Source organism: Macrobrachium rosenbergii, chromosome 16, assembly GCF_040412425.1.
Source record: "Macrobrachium rosenbergii isolate ZJJX-2024 chromosome 16, ASM4041242v1, whole genome shotgun sequence".
Taxonomy (NCBI): domain Eukaryota; kingdom Metazoa; phylum Arthropoda; class Malacostraca; order Decapoda; family Palaemonidae; genus Macrobrachium; species Macrobrachium rosenbergii.
The window spans coordinates 5,350,498-5,370,213 of NC_089756.1; the positions used below are offsets into that span (position 1 = coordinate 5,350,498).

A 19,716-nucleotide genomic window follows, 5' to 3' on the forward strand; every position below is an offset into this window, starting at 1 on the left:
TTTAGTAACTTTATATAATACACCGAAATCCTCTGGCAAAGTTCATGATTTGACTGATATTTCTTCATGAACGTAAATTAAACTAACAATAATAAATATCATTGCAACACGACGCGGGTCCTGGAATTGTACGTGTAAACACACACATGCACACAAAAGCCCTTTAACCTACAGTTTACGGATGTCAAAAACCATTTTTATTGGCCACTGCCCTTCGAAACGCACTGCAAAAGTCCTGACAATGTATATTAAAATTTGAAAAGCTCCCCACTGTCTACACACACACACACACACACAATCCGGAAACCCAAACCTTTATTTTTTTTTTTATTTTTAGCGCTTGCCCTTCGAAACGCACTACGAAAAGGCCTCCAAGTGAATAGATTATAATTTAAAAAAAAACTGCCCACAGTCTACGCGCGCGCGCGCGGGTATTAAAAACTTAAAAATTGCCCACAGTCTTGCTTGCTGCTCCAACGCTGTTGTTTTTGATGGAGACGGCCTTGTGCCAGTTCGGGCTCTTGCTCATAGAGCATCCGAGCATCCCATGATATGCTACTCGAATGAATAACAGCCTGCACTGGCATAAGGCCAACAAGTGAAGCAAAAGCAACAACAATAATAACACGAAAAATAAAAACAATGAGTCACTTACAAATCATAGTACTGGTTCCACTTGGGGTCGAGCGTGGCCCTGCAGGTATCTGTGGAATGGCATTGACCAGACCCTTCTACGCAGATCTTGGCAAAAGGGTCTGGCAGTCCTGAAAGGAGAAAAGATCGAATGTTTAATATTTATAGATAACACATCTACTGTCAATTTAATATTATAAACAAATAAAACTTCACGTATACTGGTAATTAATGCAGCACGTCAAATCGAGAGTATATGATGTCTTCAAATTTCTTTTACACAAAACTGAACTCTGATTAGAGACAAGGCAAATTCTTTAAAGCATTTTGGACAAAAAAATTTATATATATATAAATATATACATATACTGTATACACACACACACACACACACACACATATATATATATATATATATATATATATATATATATATATATATATATATATCTTACAATTTAAATTAGGTATTCACTTTAATAATATATGTTTAGTAATTTCAGAACAAGGATGCAACGCCACTAGACGGAAGTAACTGTTTAATAATTTCCAAAAATGGTAAAACCAAACTAGATGGAAATCACTTAAAAAATATATGAATTATACAAAATTTAAGACTGACCAGTTAAGAATTCGAAAGCAAACAGATAAATAACAGTTTTAATAGTTAAAAATCATTGTACAAAACACCAACGCAAAATAAAAAGGAAAAACAAAAGCTCCTGCAGACCCAAGTGTTCTAATTTGGTTTTGTGGTAACAAAAAATCTTTTGTGGTAAAAAAAAAATCCTCTAAGTTCCACTGTGCAGACCATTTGTCACTTCCTTTTCACGACTACGATTTGGCACTTCCGGTAACAAGTTATTTTACAAATTCAATTTTCCATTTTGAGAGAGAGAGAAGAGAGAGAGAGAGAGAGAGAGAGAGAGAGAGAGAGAGAGAGAGAGAGAGAGAAACTGGAGAACATAGTCAGGTTTACTTTGCATTCCTATTACGTTCGGGTCAAGATCACATACGAAACCACGATTACTGATGACCACACGTGATCCCTTTGCTGCCCACTATAATAATAACGCAATGGCGACAAATCTGGAGCATCCCACAACTCACGTTTTTAATTACACCAACACCTTCGAAGTTCCTGTTTTTACTAGGACGTCAAGGGGTGCCATAGTTCAAGGGCAACAGCACCTTTCCACCTTCAGTTAAGGGATGACCCCCTACTCGACCCCGCCCCCCAAAGCAAACCTTCTCCTACCTAAACCTACCATTCCACACACTCACGAAAGATCTCTCTCTCTCTCTCTCTCTCTCTCTCTCTCTCTCTCTCTCTCTCTCTCTCTCTCTCTCTCTCTCTCTCTCTGACATTTACAAGCTGTAGTCTTACATAACATAATTTACCATAACCAGCTTATCTAATGGGATTATGGGATTGGACTTGTACCGCACATCCGATAATATAATGTAGACAAAGGAATGAAACGTGAAAGTTATGAGTCTCTCTCTCTCTCTCTGTCCGTTCCCCTGGCATTCCCGAAGGTCAGAAGTGAGGCCTGAACGCACGGTCCAAATGTGAACAGTCCATCATCCATGTTCCTTGGGTTCTGGGTGAAAGGGAAAATATGTCGAGAAGGGACTCGCGCGCACGTTTGACTTTCGTCCCACCTCCCCCTAGCCCCCACCCAACACCTACCGCGTCAAGCAAATCTTTTAGACCTTGATTCGGGCATAAATCTCGAAGGCACGGATTGAGCGAGAACAAAAAAGTTAATACACTAACGCCTAAACTTACCGGATCTCACCTCAACGAACTCCTGTACTTGTCGGTTAACATTTAATGATTATTTTTTCCCTTGCTACCATTTTTAATTTGGTAGCTTTTTATATAGGCTAAAACTAAGGTATACTTAACTTACTTATACCTTAAATTGAATGTTAAGTGTAAAGTACAGGTTAACTTAGGCTAGGTACTATGTGGAATTGCTGTTAACTGTAAGATATGTAGAAAATATTCAAGTGCAGGCTATGATATTGAGTCTTTGTTCCTTAACGGACTTTGTACGTTGAAATGTTAGTGTAAACCTTCGCCCATCTGCAGGGATGGTGTGTCAGTGTCTCCAATGAAATAACACCGCTCAATCGTACAATGTCTGAATGCAGAATCAATCAGAAAATGTCTCACCACGTCAACTAAGCCGCCGCGGCGTACTGAAAACTAACGGTACTGGCCCTTCACACCAGTTCGGAGATTGAATGTAAACGGGTCACAAGTGCTACAAATACTGAATGAATATGAATACAATTAAAACTTCCTTGCTGTGACACGAAAACTTCAAAGAGCAAACAAACAGTGGGTGAAAGTTTAATAAAAAATTTAATGTATCCCTCAAGTTTTATAAAGACTTCTACCAGATAATCTTGAGATGGTAAACACAAAAATCTTTTAAAAGAGAGAGACTAAGAAAGGGCACCTAAATGGAAGAAAAATATGAAAGGGCATCTAGGCTAGATGGAACAAAATATAAAAGGGCATCAAGATGGGAACAAATATCAAAGGGCATCTTGAGGGAAGAAATATAAAAAGGACACCAAGATGGAATAAGAATATAAAATGACATCTTAGGGGAAAAATAAAGAACATCTGGACGGAAAAAATAAAAGAACATCTAGATGGAAAAATAATATACAAAATGACTTTCGTCGAAATATGTCATAATAATAATAATAATAATAATAATAATAATAATAATAATAATAATAATAATAATAATAATACTGATAATAATAATAATAATAATAATAATAATAATAATAATAATAATAATAATAATAATAAACGAAAAAATACAAAAAGAGCAAGACCAATAAACGAAATTACAAAATTCCTTTAACGAACAAAATAACATTTATAGAGCACATTCACGAAAAAACTAACAGGCATTAAAGCTGCTCTGTAACTATTTATCCGGTACGTGTAACAGCGTGGCACTATCAGCCCAGTTTGCCGATTAAAAAAAATAAAAAAATAAAAATAAAAAGAAATTGATTCATGAGCCAACGCAGCTTGCTTCCTCTTTCTTCAGCTTTGCCCTCACCAGCTCCTTGTTAAAGGGGTCTGCCCTGTCTTACAATGCCATCTACTCTCTCTCTCTCTCTCTCTCTCTCTCTCTCTCTCTCTCTCTCTCTCTCTCTCTCTCTCTCTCTCTCTCTCTCTCTCTCTGCCAGTTCATTACCCATTGTCAAAGTAAACTTCCCTACTACCTCAAGCTAATTGTAATTACCTAAAGGCCCTCTCCCTTCCTTAGTAAATTCTCTCTCTCTCTCTCTCTCTCTCTCTCTCTCTCTCTCTCTCTCTCTCTCTCTCTCTCTCTCTCTCTCTCTCTTTCCTAAGGGTTTAAACTCTTTAAGGCCCAGCAAGATGTTCCCAATAAATAACAAACTTTCTATCCCCTCTGGCTTGCTGACGAAAAATCAAGTGAACGTTATGATTACGATAGTGAAAGTCTCTCTCTCTCTCTCTCTCTCTCTCTCTCTCTCTCTCTCTCTCTCTCTCTCTCTCTCTCTCTGGTGCTATTTCATTTCATTAACCGTTTTAAAAGTTTGTTAACTTTCCTACTGCCTAAAGTTAATTCCGAGTATTTAAGAAATCGCACCCTTCCTTAATCGAATCTCTCTCTCTCAAGTTAGTAAACGCCTCCTCCTCCTCCTCCTCCCCCTCCTCCTCCTCGAGACGAGAAAAAAGAGACTTCAAAAGATCACGTTATCAAATCAAGATGAGACGATTGTCTGCAACACCCCTCCCCCCCCCACCTGTAGATTATTCTTTATCTGTAGAGAGAGAGAGAGAGAGATCGTTTCCGGCCAATTAATCTATCATTACGATATGTAAACTATACAACGACTACGAAACGATGTGGGACTGGAAAGTCTTGTTTCCGTTCTGAAAATCCTAACCTTTCTTCACTTCAAATTTGTCTTTAATAAAACCCGTCTCTTCCTTCATGAACGCCTCCAAACCTGTCTTTCTACGAAGGGGAAAATTTTAAATGAATATATAAAAACTTGACCTCCAATTAAGTCCATGACCTTGCTAATGGGGTCAATTTGCCGTGAGAAAACATTGTGGTTATTAAAATTACATACGTATCTGTTAAAAAGAGACTTGTGTATTCTATAGGCGTATAGTGGAGTATAAAATTTAGGCCAAAGGACAAGGGCTGGGACCTACGAGGTCATTCAGCCCTGAAACGGAAACAGAGTAACAATGTGTAACAGGAGGAAACCCTCGTAGTCTCACTATGAAACAATTGTTGGGGGAGGGTTGAGGAAAGCAAGGTGGCAGAAGGAGACTATGAATGGAGGTACAGCAAAAGGAATGAAAAGGGTTGCAGCCAGGGACCGAGGGGACGCTGCAAACTTGTGGATTCAATAAATATATTTCTCCTTCATATTCTTCATAATATTCACTCTGGATAAATTCGAACAAGATGTTCATTCCTGCCTCATTTTCCCTCATGACCTCGGTAGCCAAAATCTTCAAGAGATTCAACATTGGAATGGAATGTAGAATTTAGCGTTGGGACCTACGAGGTCATTCAGCGCTGAAAGGGAAATTGAGTAGAAAGTTTTCAAAGATGTAACAAGAGGAAAAAAGATGGAAGAAAGAGAATATGAATGGAGGTACAGCGAAAGGAATGAAGGGGGTTGCAGCTACGGGCCGAAGGGACGCTGCAAAGAACCTTAAGTAATGCTTACAGTGCACCGCGTGAGGTGCACTGACGGCACTACCCCCTTACGGGGAGATTCAACATTACAATCTCTTAAGTTTCGCGCAATGCGTCAAGTTTTTTCCAGACATAATCTTTCATGAGTTTTGTGCCGAAAGAAACCTTGAAACCTTAACTTGAGCCTCTTTTCAAACGAATTCCCAAGACAGTGAACCACACTGTCAGTCAATGAATCAAAGTTTGATTGAATTAACTTACGCAAACAAGTCATAATCTCTTTTCTGTGGGGCTCAAGCACCGATAACTCCTGATTCGTCACAGCGAACGATAACACACTAAGCATATTCAAGGATTCAAAATTAACGTCACTTTACTAAAGGAAATCTTATCCATCATTTTTCCTATTTATGACATAGCGTTAGTTTATCTTCGATGGCATAATGTGGCTTTTTATACCATAACATGCCCTAACCAAACCAGAGTTCTTTCACTGTTCTACCCTGTATTTTGTCCAACAAGTTTTATCTTGAACAGACTCCCAGGAATATGAATTATTGGCTATGTCCAAACCTTTCTTATTATTATTATTATTATTATTATTATCATTACTATGAAGAAGAAGAAGAAGAAGAAGAAGAAGAAGAAGAAGAAGAAGAAGAAGAAGAAGAAGGATTCAACATAAATGATCAAAGACAACACAAATCCTTGGAATGCCGACCAGAGGAAACGGATGTCTCCCGCAGGATATGCGTGGTCGAGACGCCCTTCTGCCACCGCGACGATCATCCTTCGAAGAACAAAAAGACCTCCAAACCTCAAGAATGGCCACAGGGGAAAAACATCAAAAGTGGAGATTGGAGGAGGAGGAGGAGGAGGAGGAGGAGGAGGAGGAGGAAAAGGGAGCCGGGTTAAAAAGACGTTAATGATTTAAAAGGTTTCTTTAAAACGCTCAGATACCGTGTGACTGTCAGAATATTTGAATTGAACTGACAAAATGCATCGTTGCATAATCACTAATCACCTACATTTACGAGACATTTACCGACCATCCGATATTTACAAATCTTGAAATTTACATCATGAGACACTTACGCATTCAATAAAAATAATGTCCTTTACCAAAACACCATCTGCAAAGATACAGTAACCTACTGCTAAAACATAACTTGAGAAAGACATCCACTTTCTTCAAACATTAGACAATAGAGTATAGAATTTAGGCCAAAGGTCAAGCGCTGGGACCTAAGAGGTCATTCAGCGCTGAAAGGGAGATTGGCAGTAAGAAAGTTCGAAAGGTGTAACAGGAGGAAAACCTTGTAGTTACACTATGAAACAATTGTTAGAGAAGGTGGAAAGTCAGATGAAAGAAAGAACATATGAACATAGGCACACTAAAGGGAATGAAAGAGGTTGCAGCTACAAGCCGAACGGACGCTGCAAAGACCCTTAAGTAATGCCTGCAGTGCACCATCCCCCTATGGAGCTTCAAACATTATACCCTGATGATATGTCTCCCAAAATGGACAGGGAGTTGCTGACCATGGCATCACAAAAAAGGAGGAAAGGACGAAAGTGTCTTGCATTTTCTGAATGCCATCAACTACTGCTGCCACAAGCCTTGGCAGCGCATGTACTGTACAGTACAAGTTGCCCAAACAAAATATGCTCATGTTCCCTTCGCAGAAATGTGATGACTAGACCGCAAGCTTCCCTCTCGTCGGTGTTCGGCTAGATTAGATAGTCCTTGATTAAGGTAAAATACATAGATAGATAGACACATAAATAGATAGAAAGACAGGTAGATTTATTGACCACAATTACAACATTTTCATAATTACAAAAGATTCAAAATTACAATATTTTCATATCTTACAAACGATCATTTTTTGGTCCAGTTTATATCAAACTATCATACAAAACGACTTCGTAAAACTGGGAAGCACTCCAGAAAATAAAAGAAATTATATCTATACACATACATACATACATAAATACATGTATACATATACATATATAATATATATATATATATATATATATATATATATATATATATATATATATATATATATATATATATATATATATATATATATATAAAACAGAGATAGAGAGAGAGAGAGAGAGAGAGAGAGAAAAGTAAGTAAGTATAGCTTAGTTTTACCAGACCACTGAGCTGATTAACAGCTCTCCTAGGGCTGGCCCGAAGGATTACACTTATTTTACGTGGCTAAGAACCAATTGGTTACTTAGCAACGGGACCTACAGCTTATTGTGGAATCCGAACCACATTATAGCGAGAAATGAATTTCCATCACCAGAAATAAATTCCTCTAACTCTTCATCAGCCGGCGGCGGGAATCGAACTCCGGCCCATCGAATGACGGTCTGAAGCTCAACCAACTCGGCCAACAAAGGGCTGTAGTACAGGAAAGGAAATCCACAGAAAACCCAAGATGAGGCTAACAGACATATCCACTCTTCAAAAACAAATTTAATGACGAAACGAAAATGCAAAAAAAAAAAAAGCTTACGAAACATTGTTCATAAAAAAAAACTCAAGTCTCGAACAAAGCCCACATTCAACAACGTTCGGATAGAAAGAACTAAGAAAAAAAAAAAGAAATAAAAGTGGCATTACAATCCCTGATAATAATTACGTTATTGTTGTTGCTTAGTCTTTCGCGCATAACGCTCCTCTGTTGGTGCTTGAAATTGCAAAACGGTCACTATAGAGAGAGAGAGAGAGAGAGAGAGAGAGAGAGAGAGAGAGAGAGAGAAGAGAGAGAGAGAGAGAGAGAACAAAAGCAGACAGACAGGGTAGGGGGGAGACAGGCATGTTTGAATGGATCATGCACGAATTAACTGACATCCTACATCCTCTCTCTCTCTCTCTCTCTCTCTCTCTCTCTCTCTCTCTCTCTCTCTCTCTCTCTCTCTCTCTCGTAAAATATGAGTGTATCCCCTTCGGAGATAATTCATTTCATCAATATATTGGAAAGGAGAATTTTTAATTTTTTTGCATAAACATTTCTCATGGCAAATCATATATTCATATATACTGGTTAGCTAACGTGTCTCCCACATATGTATCTATTTTCAAACTATAAAATCAACGGTCGTTAGAGAGAGAGAGAGAGAGAGAGAGAGAGAGAGAGAGAGAGAGAGAGAGAGAGAGAGAGAGAGAGAGAGAGAGAGAGATTTCCCATTTCATAACCTTCCCCAAGTTGGGTCTTAGGTGGTATTTGGCATGAATATTAATCTGACTATATGTTAACTGAATTCCAAGGAGTTAAAATATCACTTTTATAGATGATTGTGCAACTGTTCACCTCACTCACAAGATGGCAAGAAAAAATATAAAAGGGATTTTCTGCCATAAATTTAAAAAATCCCTTTAGAAACACACTTGCTATGAAGGAAAAATTCTTCTCGAAATGCGAAGCCATAAAGGAAATGTTCCTTTCGAATGCAAAGTTATAGAGGAAAAATTCCTTTCGAATTGCAAAGCTAAAAAAGGAAATGTTCCTTTCGAAATGCAGAGCTATAAAGGAAATATTCCTTTCAAAATGAAAAGCTCAAAAAGGAAATGTTCCTTTCGAAATGCAAAGCTATAAAGGAAAAAATCATTTCGAAATGGAAAACTATTAAAGGAAAAATTCTTTTTAAACGCAAAGCTATAGAGGAAAAATTCCTTTCGAAGTGCAAAGATTTCAAGAAAAAAAAAAAAAAAAAAAAAAAAAGGATGCATGCAAAGCGTTTACGTGAAAAAAGGCCCTATATAACTGCACGTTTTAAGGAAAAAAAAAATCCTCACAAAGGGGAAAAACTACTTCTGCCGACAAGAGTTTCTCTTAAAATCGCCTTCCTCACAAAAATTCTGTAGCCGTCTCAGATCGTGGTAATAATGAGCGCTATCGCTTGAACAGGATTCCCCTCACAGATGGAGGGTCCTGTCTGCATTGCAATGACACACACACAAACTCACACACACACACACACACATGCCTCCCTTAATTCCTTTCACTTAGCCGAGGAATGAGCCGGTCTCTCTCTCTCAATTATACTCGTATGCTGATTCTTTTGCAAAAAAAAGACGTGAAAATCACAGCGATTTCTATACCAATCGCACCAAATTAGTTACAAAAATTTTTATAAAATCATATTCTTAGAAAATCAAATATTACTTCCTGCAACGGGCAAGCAAGCAGGAACGAGCTCAAGGCGCCAAGATCGCGTTGCGACATTTGATTCCTAAGGTTGCTTGCTTGCTTGCTTGCAAAATCTGGGCATGGCGAAGGACTCTCCTCACTCAATGCCCCGGGCAATACCTTTTACTCAGACCCGTCTTGCCTTTGTAGGAAGAATTTGCTGATATTTCCCATTTAGTGATGATTAAAAATGTTTTTTTTCTTAGGGATAGTCATTGAACGGCTTTAACAGATTGCAATAATTCAACAAAACGAACTGTTCATTATTTGGCCTAACAATTAATGGTTCAATGAAATTATGTTACAAAAAAACTAGGAAAGGCATGTGTGTGTGTCTACACACACACACACACACACACACACATATATATATATATATATATATATATATATATATATATATATATATATATATATATATATATATATATATATATATACTATCTGTTTTACATATATACATGTGCAAATATATTATATATATATATATATATATATATATATATATATATATATACACGTAATATAAGTTTTTGAGGGGTGAGGTTGCAGGCCCCTTCCTTCTTGGATGATCTTGTGACAAATGCCCATTATCTGGGTTCCTTCAATAGTAGTTTATCTACAATACACGACTACACCATTCATGCAATAACTTAACTGATCTTAGGACCAGTAATAGATTGAATGTTACTACTACTCCTGCTCCTCCCCATCCCCCTCCTCCCACCATCACCACAACACACAAACTCACCTATCCGAGTACAAAAGTTACCTTCTGATCGGTTTCGTGGTTCTCCAGAACGAGTTGGGATTACTGTGCTTCAGCTCACGTCACCCGCAGTCACAGCAAGTCATGCGAGCAACGTTTGTTAAGAAAAAAAAAAGTTTCTCGCACGATATCTGAAATTTTGCTTGAAGGCGGCGCGACGCCCCAGAAGACTCGTGGCAGCCTGATTCAAATGTGCACGACGGCGCGAATATTCCTCGATAGTAGCAGTTTCCCGTTAACTCAGGGAGAGAGGGAGAGAGAGAGAATCAAAGTAGCCTATTCATGAAACGGGCGAACAACCAAATACAACTGCTCAGACAGTTTTCTTCGGTTTTGTTCAGGTTTTCCAAGAGAGAGAGAGAGAGAGAGAGAGAGAGAGAGAGAGAGAGAGAGAGAGAGAGAGAGAGAATCAGAGTAGCTTAATCATAAAAATTGACGAGCAGAGAAACACAACTGCTTCACAATTTTCTTCGGTTTGTTCAGACTTTCCAAAATGTTCAACGGATTGCACTTGAGATAATTCCGTTCAAAAGAAAAACGACTCTACAATAAAGCTAATTTCAATTTGTTCAGACATCATAACCAAATAATCTTCGAGCGTTACAACACTATACCCAAGTTCCACAGAGTAGTAGCTTCCACACCCAAAACCCACATCGCTGGTGGACAGGGCATTGGGCAATCCCAGCAGAGAGGACAATAGAATCAACGAGTCTGCCCATTAGCTTATAGCCCTCAAGGGATTGAGACAGACGTCTCAAACACTCTTCTTAGGGGACAAGGAGGAAAAAAACTCCAACTCCATCGTCAGAAGAATAAAGGCCACGACTTCTGTCAAGTAGTTCAGATTCCTGACATCTTCCAAGTAGGTTGCAAAAGGAGGAAAAATTGCCATAAAAGGTGGGTGATGCTCCTGTTATTATTATTATTATTATTATTATTATTATTATTATTATTATTATTATTACTCAGAAGATGAACCCTATTCATATGGAACAAGAACACAAGGGACACTTGCTTAAAATTATTATTATTATTATTATTATTATTATTATTATTATTATTATTATTATTATTATTATTATTATTATTATTATTATTATTCAGAAGATAAACCCTACTCATATCAATCAAGCCCACAGAGGCCACAGACTTGAAATTTTAAGCTTCCAAAGAATATGGTGTTCGTCTGAAAGATGTAACAGAAGGTAACGGGAAATACAGAAAGAGGAGATCACTCATTAAAAGGGAAAAATAAATTAAATTCAAAAATAAAAAGAAAATGTAAGTAAATCATTAAAATAACATTGGAAATTGTCATTCACCGTAAGGAAGAATAGTAAAAAAAAAAAAAAAAAAAAAAAAAAAAAAAGTGGAACTGGCATTCAAAAAGGATGGAGTAATTGGTCCCAAGAGGTGAGGACGAAACTACTGGTCATCTGTTAGGAGATGGGTTTTGCTTCAGGCGCCTATAAACGAGAGGAACAATCAACCAACTGCTTCATTTAACCATTTAAGAGGTCGAGCAGTGAACCAATGACACCTAACTATGATTGGTGTAATTGGTTGAATGACGGACATTCAACCAACTGCACCAATTATGAGGACGAACATTCAACCAATGACATCAATCATAAGGTCGGGCCATGAACCATTGACACCAAGTATAAGGACGAACATTCAACCAATCACACCAGTTATATGGACGAACAATCAACCCATGGCACTAAGTAAAAGGAAGAAAATTCAACCAATGACACCAATTATAAGGACGAACACTCAAACGATCACACCAATTGTAAGGTCGAACATTCAACCAATGGCAATCAAAGGTCGAAAGGTGAACCAATGGCACTAATTATAAGGACGAGAAGTCAACCAATCACACCAGTTATAAGAACGAATATTCAACCAACCGTACCAGTTATAAGGACGAACACTCAACCAATGGCATCAAGTATAAGGACGAACACTCAAACAATTATAAGGAAGAACATTCAATAAATGACATCAATTATAAGGACGAACATTTTACCAATGGCATAAATCATAAGGTCGAACAATCAACCAATCACATCAGTTATAAGGAAGAACATTCAACCAATAGCACCAGTTAACAAGAAAATCAACAAAACCATCCACGGTTTCAATAAAACAAATAGGATGGACAGTCACCCAAAACAATGGCCCCAATCAAGATGATGAACAGTCCACCAAAGGCATCAGTCAAGAGGACGCAGCGAAACAAGAGTGCCAGCATCCAACGCATGGCGCCAGTTAAGTGGACGAACATTATTGTCAAACAGGTTCGTCTTCTTTCGTCCAATATTTTGAACCGATCCAGTACAATCCGTCAGGAGAATCGATACAAACAGCATCCATGTAGGAAAATTATGAACCTGAGGAGAGAGTACATCCTTCAAGAAATAGGATATCGAGACAAGGGATGTCAAGACAAGGGAAATCAAGACAAGTGATATCAAGACACGGGATATCAAAACAAAGGATATTAAAACATGGGATATCGAGACAAGGGATATCACAACAAGGGATATTAAAACACGAGATACCGAGAAAAGTTATGATAAAACAAGTGATATCAAGACAATAGATATCAAAACAAGAGATATTAAAACATGGGATATCGAGACAAAGGATATCAAAACAAGGGATATCAAGACAATAGATATCAAAACAAGGGATAACAAGACAAGGTATATCAAAACAAGGGATATCAAGACAACAGACATCAAAACAAGGGATAACAAGACAAGGGATATCAAGACAAGGGATATCAAGACAAGGGATATCAAAACAAGGGATATTAAAACATGGGATACCGAGACATGTTAAAACAAGGGATATCAAGACAATAGATATGAAAACAAGAGATTAAAACTTGGGATATCAAGACAAGGGATATTAAAACATGGTATATCGAGACATGGGATATCAAGACACGGGATATCAAAACAATGGATATTGAAACATGGGATATCGAGACAAGTTATGTTAAAACAAGGAATATCAAGACAATAGATATCAAAACAAGAGATACTAAAACGTGGGATATCGAGACAATAGATATCAAAACAAGGGATATTAAAACATGGAATATCGAGACAAGTGATATAAAAACAAGGGATATCAAGGCAATAGATATCAACACAAGAGATATCAAGACAACGGATATCAAGGCAAAGGATATCAAAACAAGGGATATCAAGAAAAGGGATATCAACCCAGGAAGGAAAGAACATCACCGCATAGGGAGGGGGAAGAAACTGAAAATTCAAGCACGAGAGCAAGTGGAAAGCGAACGTGCATTCAAATGACAAGCATCACACTCCGGCAAAACTACAAATTCCCTGATCACTCGGCCTTACAACGGTTCATAATCCATGATCTGCTTCCCGTACGTATTACTGTACTTTTTTTCCTGTTCTGAATATTCGCCAAAAACTTTTTTTCACTGTATTTGTTTTTCTGAATCTTCGACAAAAACTTTTTTCACTATTTTTTTCTGAATATTCGACAAAAACTTTTGTCTTATTTCACTATTTTTTTTTGCTTATTCGACAAAAACTTTTGTCTCATTTCACTGTACTTTTTTCCGAACATTCCACAAAAACTTTTGTCTTTTACTTCACTGTACTTTTTTTGTTCTGATTATTGTACAAAAACTTTTGTTTTAATGAAGGCCGCTGAAAGCATCAACGAAGCCAGAAGGCTATTATTTTGTTCGTAAGGCTTCCTATAACACCACCAGGGACGATGGTATTAAGGTCGCACACTTCAGATCCGCTGGCCCTGCCATGACTGGAATAATATTCTCATGACTGAACGTCAGCATTCCCCCAATGCTTTATTATATACAACAAACTATACAACAAACTCTGCCTCGTCGGAAAAATAACTTCCGCTTGCTGTTGTTTAGGAATTGGAATATAAAATTTAGGCCCAAGGCCAAGCGCTGCGACCTACGAGGAACATTCAGCTCTGAGAATAATGTTGAAACAATGGTTGGGAGAGGATGGAAAGTAAGATGGAAGAAAGAGAATTTGAACAGAGGTACAGTAAAAGGAATGAAAGGGCTTGCAGCTAGGGGCTGAAGGGGCTCTGCAAAGAACCTTATTAAGGAAAGCCTACAGTGCACCACGTGAGGTGCATTGGCGGCACTACCCCACTACATCGGTGAGGCCCTAGTCCAGAGGTCCAGCCCAAGACCTCTCGTTCACTTCCGCCTGCCTACAGTCAATTGATATTAACGTGAGAGAGTGGGTCTTCCTGACAGTGCTAACAATTCAGCTCGAGTTGAAGCGAGGCTGAGCTCATGCATAACGCCAATGCCTTCGTCTCTTGTGGCTTATACTGACGACTGAACATTTAAGTTTGTTTATATATTATTTGAGCTATTTATCACTATTTCTTATTCGTCATGTTCTCTATTTGAACATTCTGTTACAAGGAACCTTTTAAGTTCATTTCACTTCATGATAACTACAGTATTCTTGAAAATAATAAATGAAGAATAATTTTACAAGCCTTTGGAGAGTTCACAAGGAAGTTGCAATGTCTAGAAAACTAGAGGCTTAGAACACCAAAACGACTAATTCCACGGAACCAAAGATTTATGTAATAGTATGTCTATGGTCATACTTACGAAAAAAATCCTTCTTGGACAGATTCTTCGCGCCCAAAACTGTAAAGAGAGAAAAAGAGTTGTATTAATACAAATCTCATCACAACATTCCTGTCCTTGTTCGACAAACAGATAAAATATAAAATATCATCAATCAATCAACAGCAGACTGCAGCTTGAACTCAGTGCTGACACATTTGTCTAAAATGAGACAATAAAAATAACATTAAAAAAAAGCACATAACCACTGAAATGTGACGGAGCTTTCCTTTAATTTTCATTTTTTAATCGCATTATCGACACACAATCACTGGTGGCGTTCATAAGAAATAATAAAAAAATGACCTTATAATCCTACATACGAACGTATCAACTAAAAACAAAAATCAAAAGATTATTTCAACAACAAACAGTTTGTCAAGAGTGGAATTTCTAACGCGAATTATAAGCACAACTCTAAGTTAGAATAAATACATTTGGCAACGCACCTTATTAACAGAATTACTTACTAATACATCATTTACAAATCCTCTCAGGAGGTTAATCTCTCTCTCTCTCTCTCTCTCTCTCTCTCTCTCTCTCTCTCTCTCTCTCTCTCTCTCTCGTGTCTATGTAAATGTAAGCATGTTCCCAAGCGAAGAAAAGATCACACTAGAGCTAAATCACTCAACGTTTAAAGTTCATGAGAGAGAGAGAGAGAGAGAGAGAGAGAGAGAGAGAGAGAGAGAGAGAGAGAGAGAGAGAGAGAGAGAGAGAGTCTTTGTTACAAGAGGGCAGCTTACGGCCACTCAGCGCCACTAAGTGTCTGTATGTGCGTGAGGGAAGGCACCGACACACAGAGAGAGAGAGAGAGAGAGAGAGAGAGAGAGAGAGAGAGAGAGAGAGAGAGAGAGAGAGAGAGAGGAATTCACTGAATAAGTAAACCTCAATCTCCTATCTCTAGAATTTATTAAATAACGAAGACAATTAGGAGATTGAAAAAGTTTGAAAGATATAATCCCACAACGTAGCCTTCACTGTAAAGAAATTACAAAGTGCCTGCTTAAACTGGCTGATTGATTTATGGTTATAATAAAACTGGCGTCAATTCTAGGCTATTGCACCTCTCGATTCTAAAGGCCAGTGTATAATGTACTTCTTTTTTAAATAGCTCAGCCATATTTCAGCCCCTTTTGAAATGAATATCAACAAACCATTATACATACATAAACACACACACAAACATATATATATATATATATATATATATATATATATATATATATATATATATATATATATATATATATATATATATATATATATATTCCTTCATAGCCCATATATTTTATCTAGTCCTTTTCAAATTAACATCAACATAATTTTAAGTGTACACACACACACACCTTTTCACAACACACACACAACACACACACACACACACACACACACACACACATATATATATATATATATATATATATATATATATATATATATATATATATATATATATATATATATATATATATATATATACTTTTCAACTTTTCAAATAAACATCAACAAAACAAGAAAAAGAAAGCAACAACAACGACAGTACAACTAGATCACCTTCATCTGCCGTGGATCCTACAATCCGCAGCTTACAAGCCCAGCAGTATACAGCTGTCATCAATGGCTCCATTCCCCCTCTCTCCCCGTTATCCTCCTCCACCTCCCCTAAATTCCCTCCATCCATGTGCCTACTCGACTTCATATTCTACCCCTCCTCCTCCTCATCCTCATCCTCCTCTATACGCTAATCCCTCTCCCCCCACGCCCCTCCCGATAGTCAAGTTACCTCAACCATGCTCCAGAGGATAGGTCATGAGAGACGCCACCAAAGACAGACAGATAGAAAACAAACAAACAAACAAACACACACACACACACTTATACATCTGGGTGATTAAAAAGCTTTGAACACCCATTACGAAGACTGACGACTGAGGCAGTGCCTAGAGTTACTTACTATATAGCATTTTAGGCTAAATAGTACTTCAAGTCCTCAGGGCAACCATTTAGTTCATACGACGAGAAAGTTTGAGAGGAAAAAAAAAAAAGTTCTTCGCTATTAAAGATTCTTTTGAATTAAGTCATAATGATGTGCGCAGGACAAGTGAAATGCTCGAAGACAATATGGTTTGGAAATTTACACTACCGTGAATGAAGAAAAAAGTAACCAGTCTTAAATTACTCTTACCATCTGTCATACGCGTCAAGACATCAACTATCTAATCTAGATAAGGATACACTTAAGAATCTAACTAAAATTCGAGAGAGAGAGAGAGAGAGAGAGAGAGAGAGAGAGAGAGAGAGAGAGAGAGAGAGAGAGAGAGAGAGAGAGAGAGAGAGAGAGAGAGAGTGTGTTTCCTAGGTATTTGTTAAAAACATCAAGGAACCTAACTAAACACACACACACACACACACACACAGGTATTTGTCAAACGCATAAAAACATCAAGGAACCTAACTAAACACACACACACACACACAAACATAAAAACATCAAGGAACAACAAACACACACACACACACACACACACACAGAGAGAGAGAGAGAGAGAGAGAGAGAGAGAGAGAGAGAGAGAGAGAGAGAGAGAGAGAGAGAGAGAGAGAGTGTTTCCTAGGTATTTGTCAAACGCATAAAAACATCAAGGAACCTAACTAAACACACACACACACAGAGAGAGAGAGAGAGAGAGAGAGAGAGAGAGAGAGAGAGAGAGAGAGAGAGAGAGAGAGAGAGTTTCCTGTTTCAAGGAACCTAACTAAACACACACACACACAGAGAGAGGAGAGAGAGAGAGAGAGAGAGAGAGAGAGAGAGAGAGTGTTTCCTAGGTATTTGTCAAACGCATAAAAACATCAAGGAACCTAACTAAACACACACACACACACACACACACACACAGAGAGAGAGAGAGAGAGAGAGAGAGAGAGAGAGAGAGAGAGAGAGAGAGAGAGAGAGAGAGTTTCCTAGGTATTTGTCAAACGCATAAAAACATCAAGGAACATAAAAACATCACACACAACCAAACGCATAAAAACATCAAGGAACCTAACTAAACACACACACACACACACAGAGAGCCAGCATCCAATGGCACCAATATGGATGGAGACATCATCATCACGATGCCAATTACTCCTAATAACGCCCTATTTGATCTGATGTTGAGGCTATACAGAGCTCTTCCTTTATTTTTTTTTGTTTTATGTATTTATTTATTTTTTTTTTTGCCTCGAGACCTTTCACAGGTGCTACTGCCTTGTACTTGTTCTAGTCAAATCAATCACACATGAATTTGTACCTGGTTAATATTTTTAATATATTTTACTCAGACATAAATAAATGTTTTGATTTTGTTTTACTGTAGATTGTTAATAAAATTCCACAGATTATTTTCTTTCAATTTATCTCCAGTTAATTTGTACGTCCGGATACCCAGATTAACTTCGATATATAGTTCCAAAATGAAGGCGCTGTCTTTCTGAAAGGCCTCAAAAGTCTTTGAGACTTTAATTAATTTCTTCCTTTTCCTTTTTCCTGCACACACACACACACACACACACATATATATGTATATATATATATATATATATATATATATATATATATATATATATATATATATATATATATATATATATATATATATATATATAATGTATGTATATATATGTAGATATATATAATATATATATATATATATATATATATATATATATATATATATACATTATATATATATATAAAATATATATATATATATATATATATATATATATATATATATATATATATATATATATATATATATATGTATATATATAAATGTGAGCCAAGACCTATCGTGTCTGGAATTCCGCAGGGTGTGTTCTTGTTCCACTGGTATTTTCAGGTACTTTTATTTAACTTGACTTCTGCATCTGTCTGTCTGTTTAGGTCAAATCTTAAAACTCAATTATCAACCTGTTCCCTTCGTCCGATGGACTTGAAATTTTGCATGGTTACTCAATCCCGGTGACAATGCAACCTTTCATGATCAGTAGGTCAGCAGTGACCTCTAGTGACCCTACAGTGACCTCTCCCAGTATATCTCAGGATTTGTATGAAAATCTTCGGATTTTTCATACCTTCTTTGATTTGATAGGATAAGTTAATCACTCTACGGATTTTTCAAACCTTCTTTGGCTCGACAGGATATCACGTTCAATTTTTTTTTTAGTTATATACAATCACAAATCGGTTACCACTTCTGTCAAAACTAAAAAGTATAAAATAAAAAATATAAAAAAATTTTTAAACATGATTTTATTAAAATGCACTGAAAAATAAAAAAAAATATATTTTTTGAGAGACACCAGGATTTTCTTACAATTAACATGTCTACAAAAATAAAAGCGTGGGCGCCAAACACGGAAGGAAATGCTACAAGAAAAGAAATATGTATATATATTTTTTATTTCTTGTGGCATTTCGTTCTGTTTGGCGCCCACGATTTTATTTTTGTAGAACTGATTAATTGAAAGAATATCCTGGTGTGTCTCAAGAAATTATTTTTTACTTTTTAGTGTATTTTAGTACAAGCGTATTTAATTTTTTTTTTATTAATGTATACAAGTGATATGGTCGTCGGCCTGGAAAACAAGATTGTTCAGTATGCCGATGATGCAACACTTGTGGGTGTACTAAAGTCTCCACTTATG

At 37.1% G+C, this 19,716-nt stretch overlaps 1 protein-coding gene across 2 annotated transcripts in view; it reads right to left on the reverse strand.

Annotated features, from left to right (window-relative positions):
* Window positions 1-19,716, reverse strand: part of Smurf (SMAD specific E3 ubiquitin protein ligase) — a 157,186-nt gene that overhangs the window by 86,614 nt on the left and 50,856 nt on the right. For both annotated transcript variants that reach the window (XM_067118333.1, XM_067118332.1), the window contains exons 2-3: window positions 15,004-15,042; window positions 656-764 (exon numbers count right to left, since the gene is read on the reverse strand). In XM_067118333.1, coding sequence (XP_066974434.1) covers window positions 656-764; window positions 15,004-15,042 — 148 coding nt within the window. The remainder of the gene's footprint in view (window positions 1-655; window positions 765-15,003; window positions 15,043-19,716) is intronic.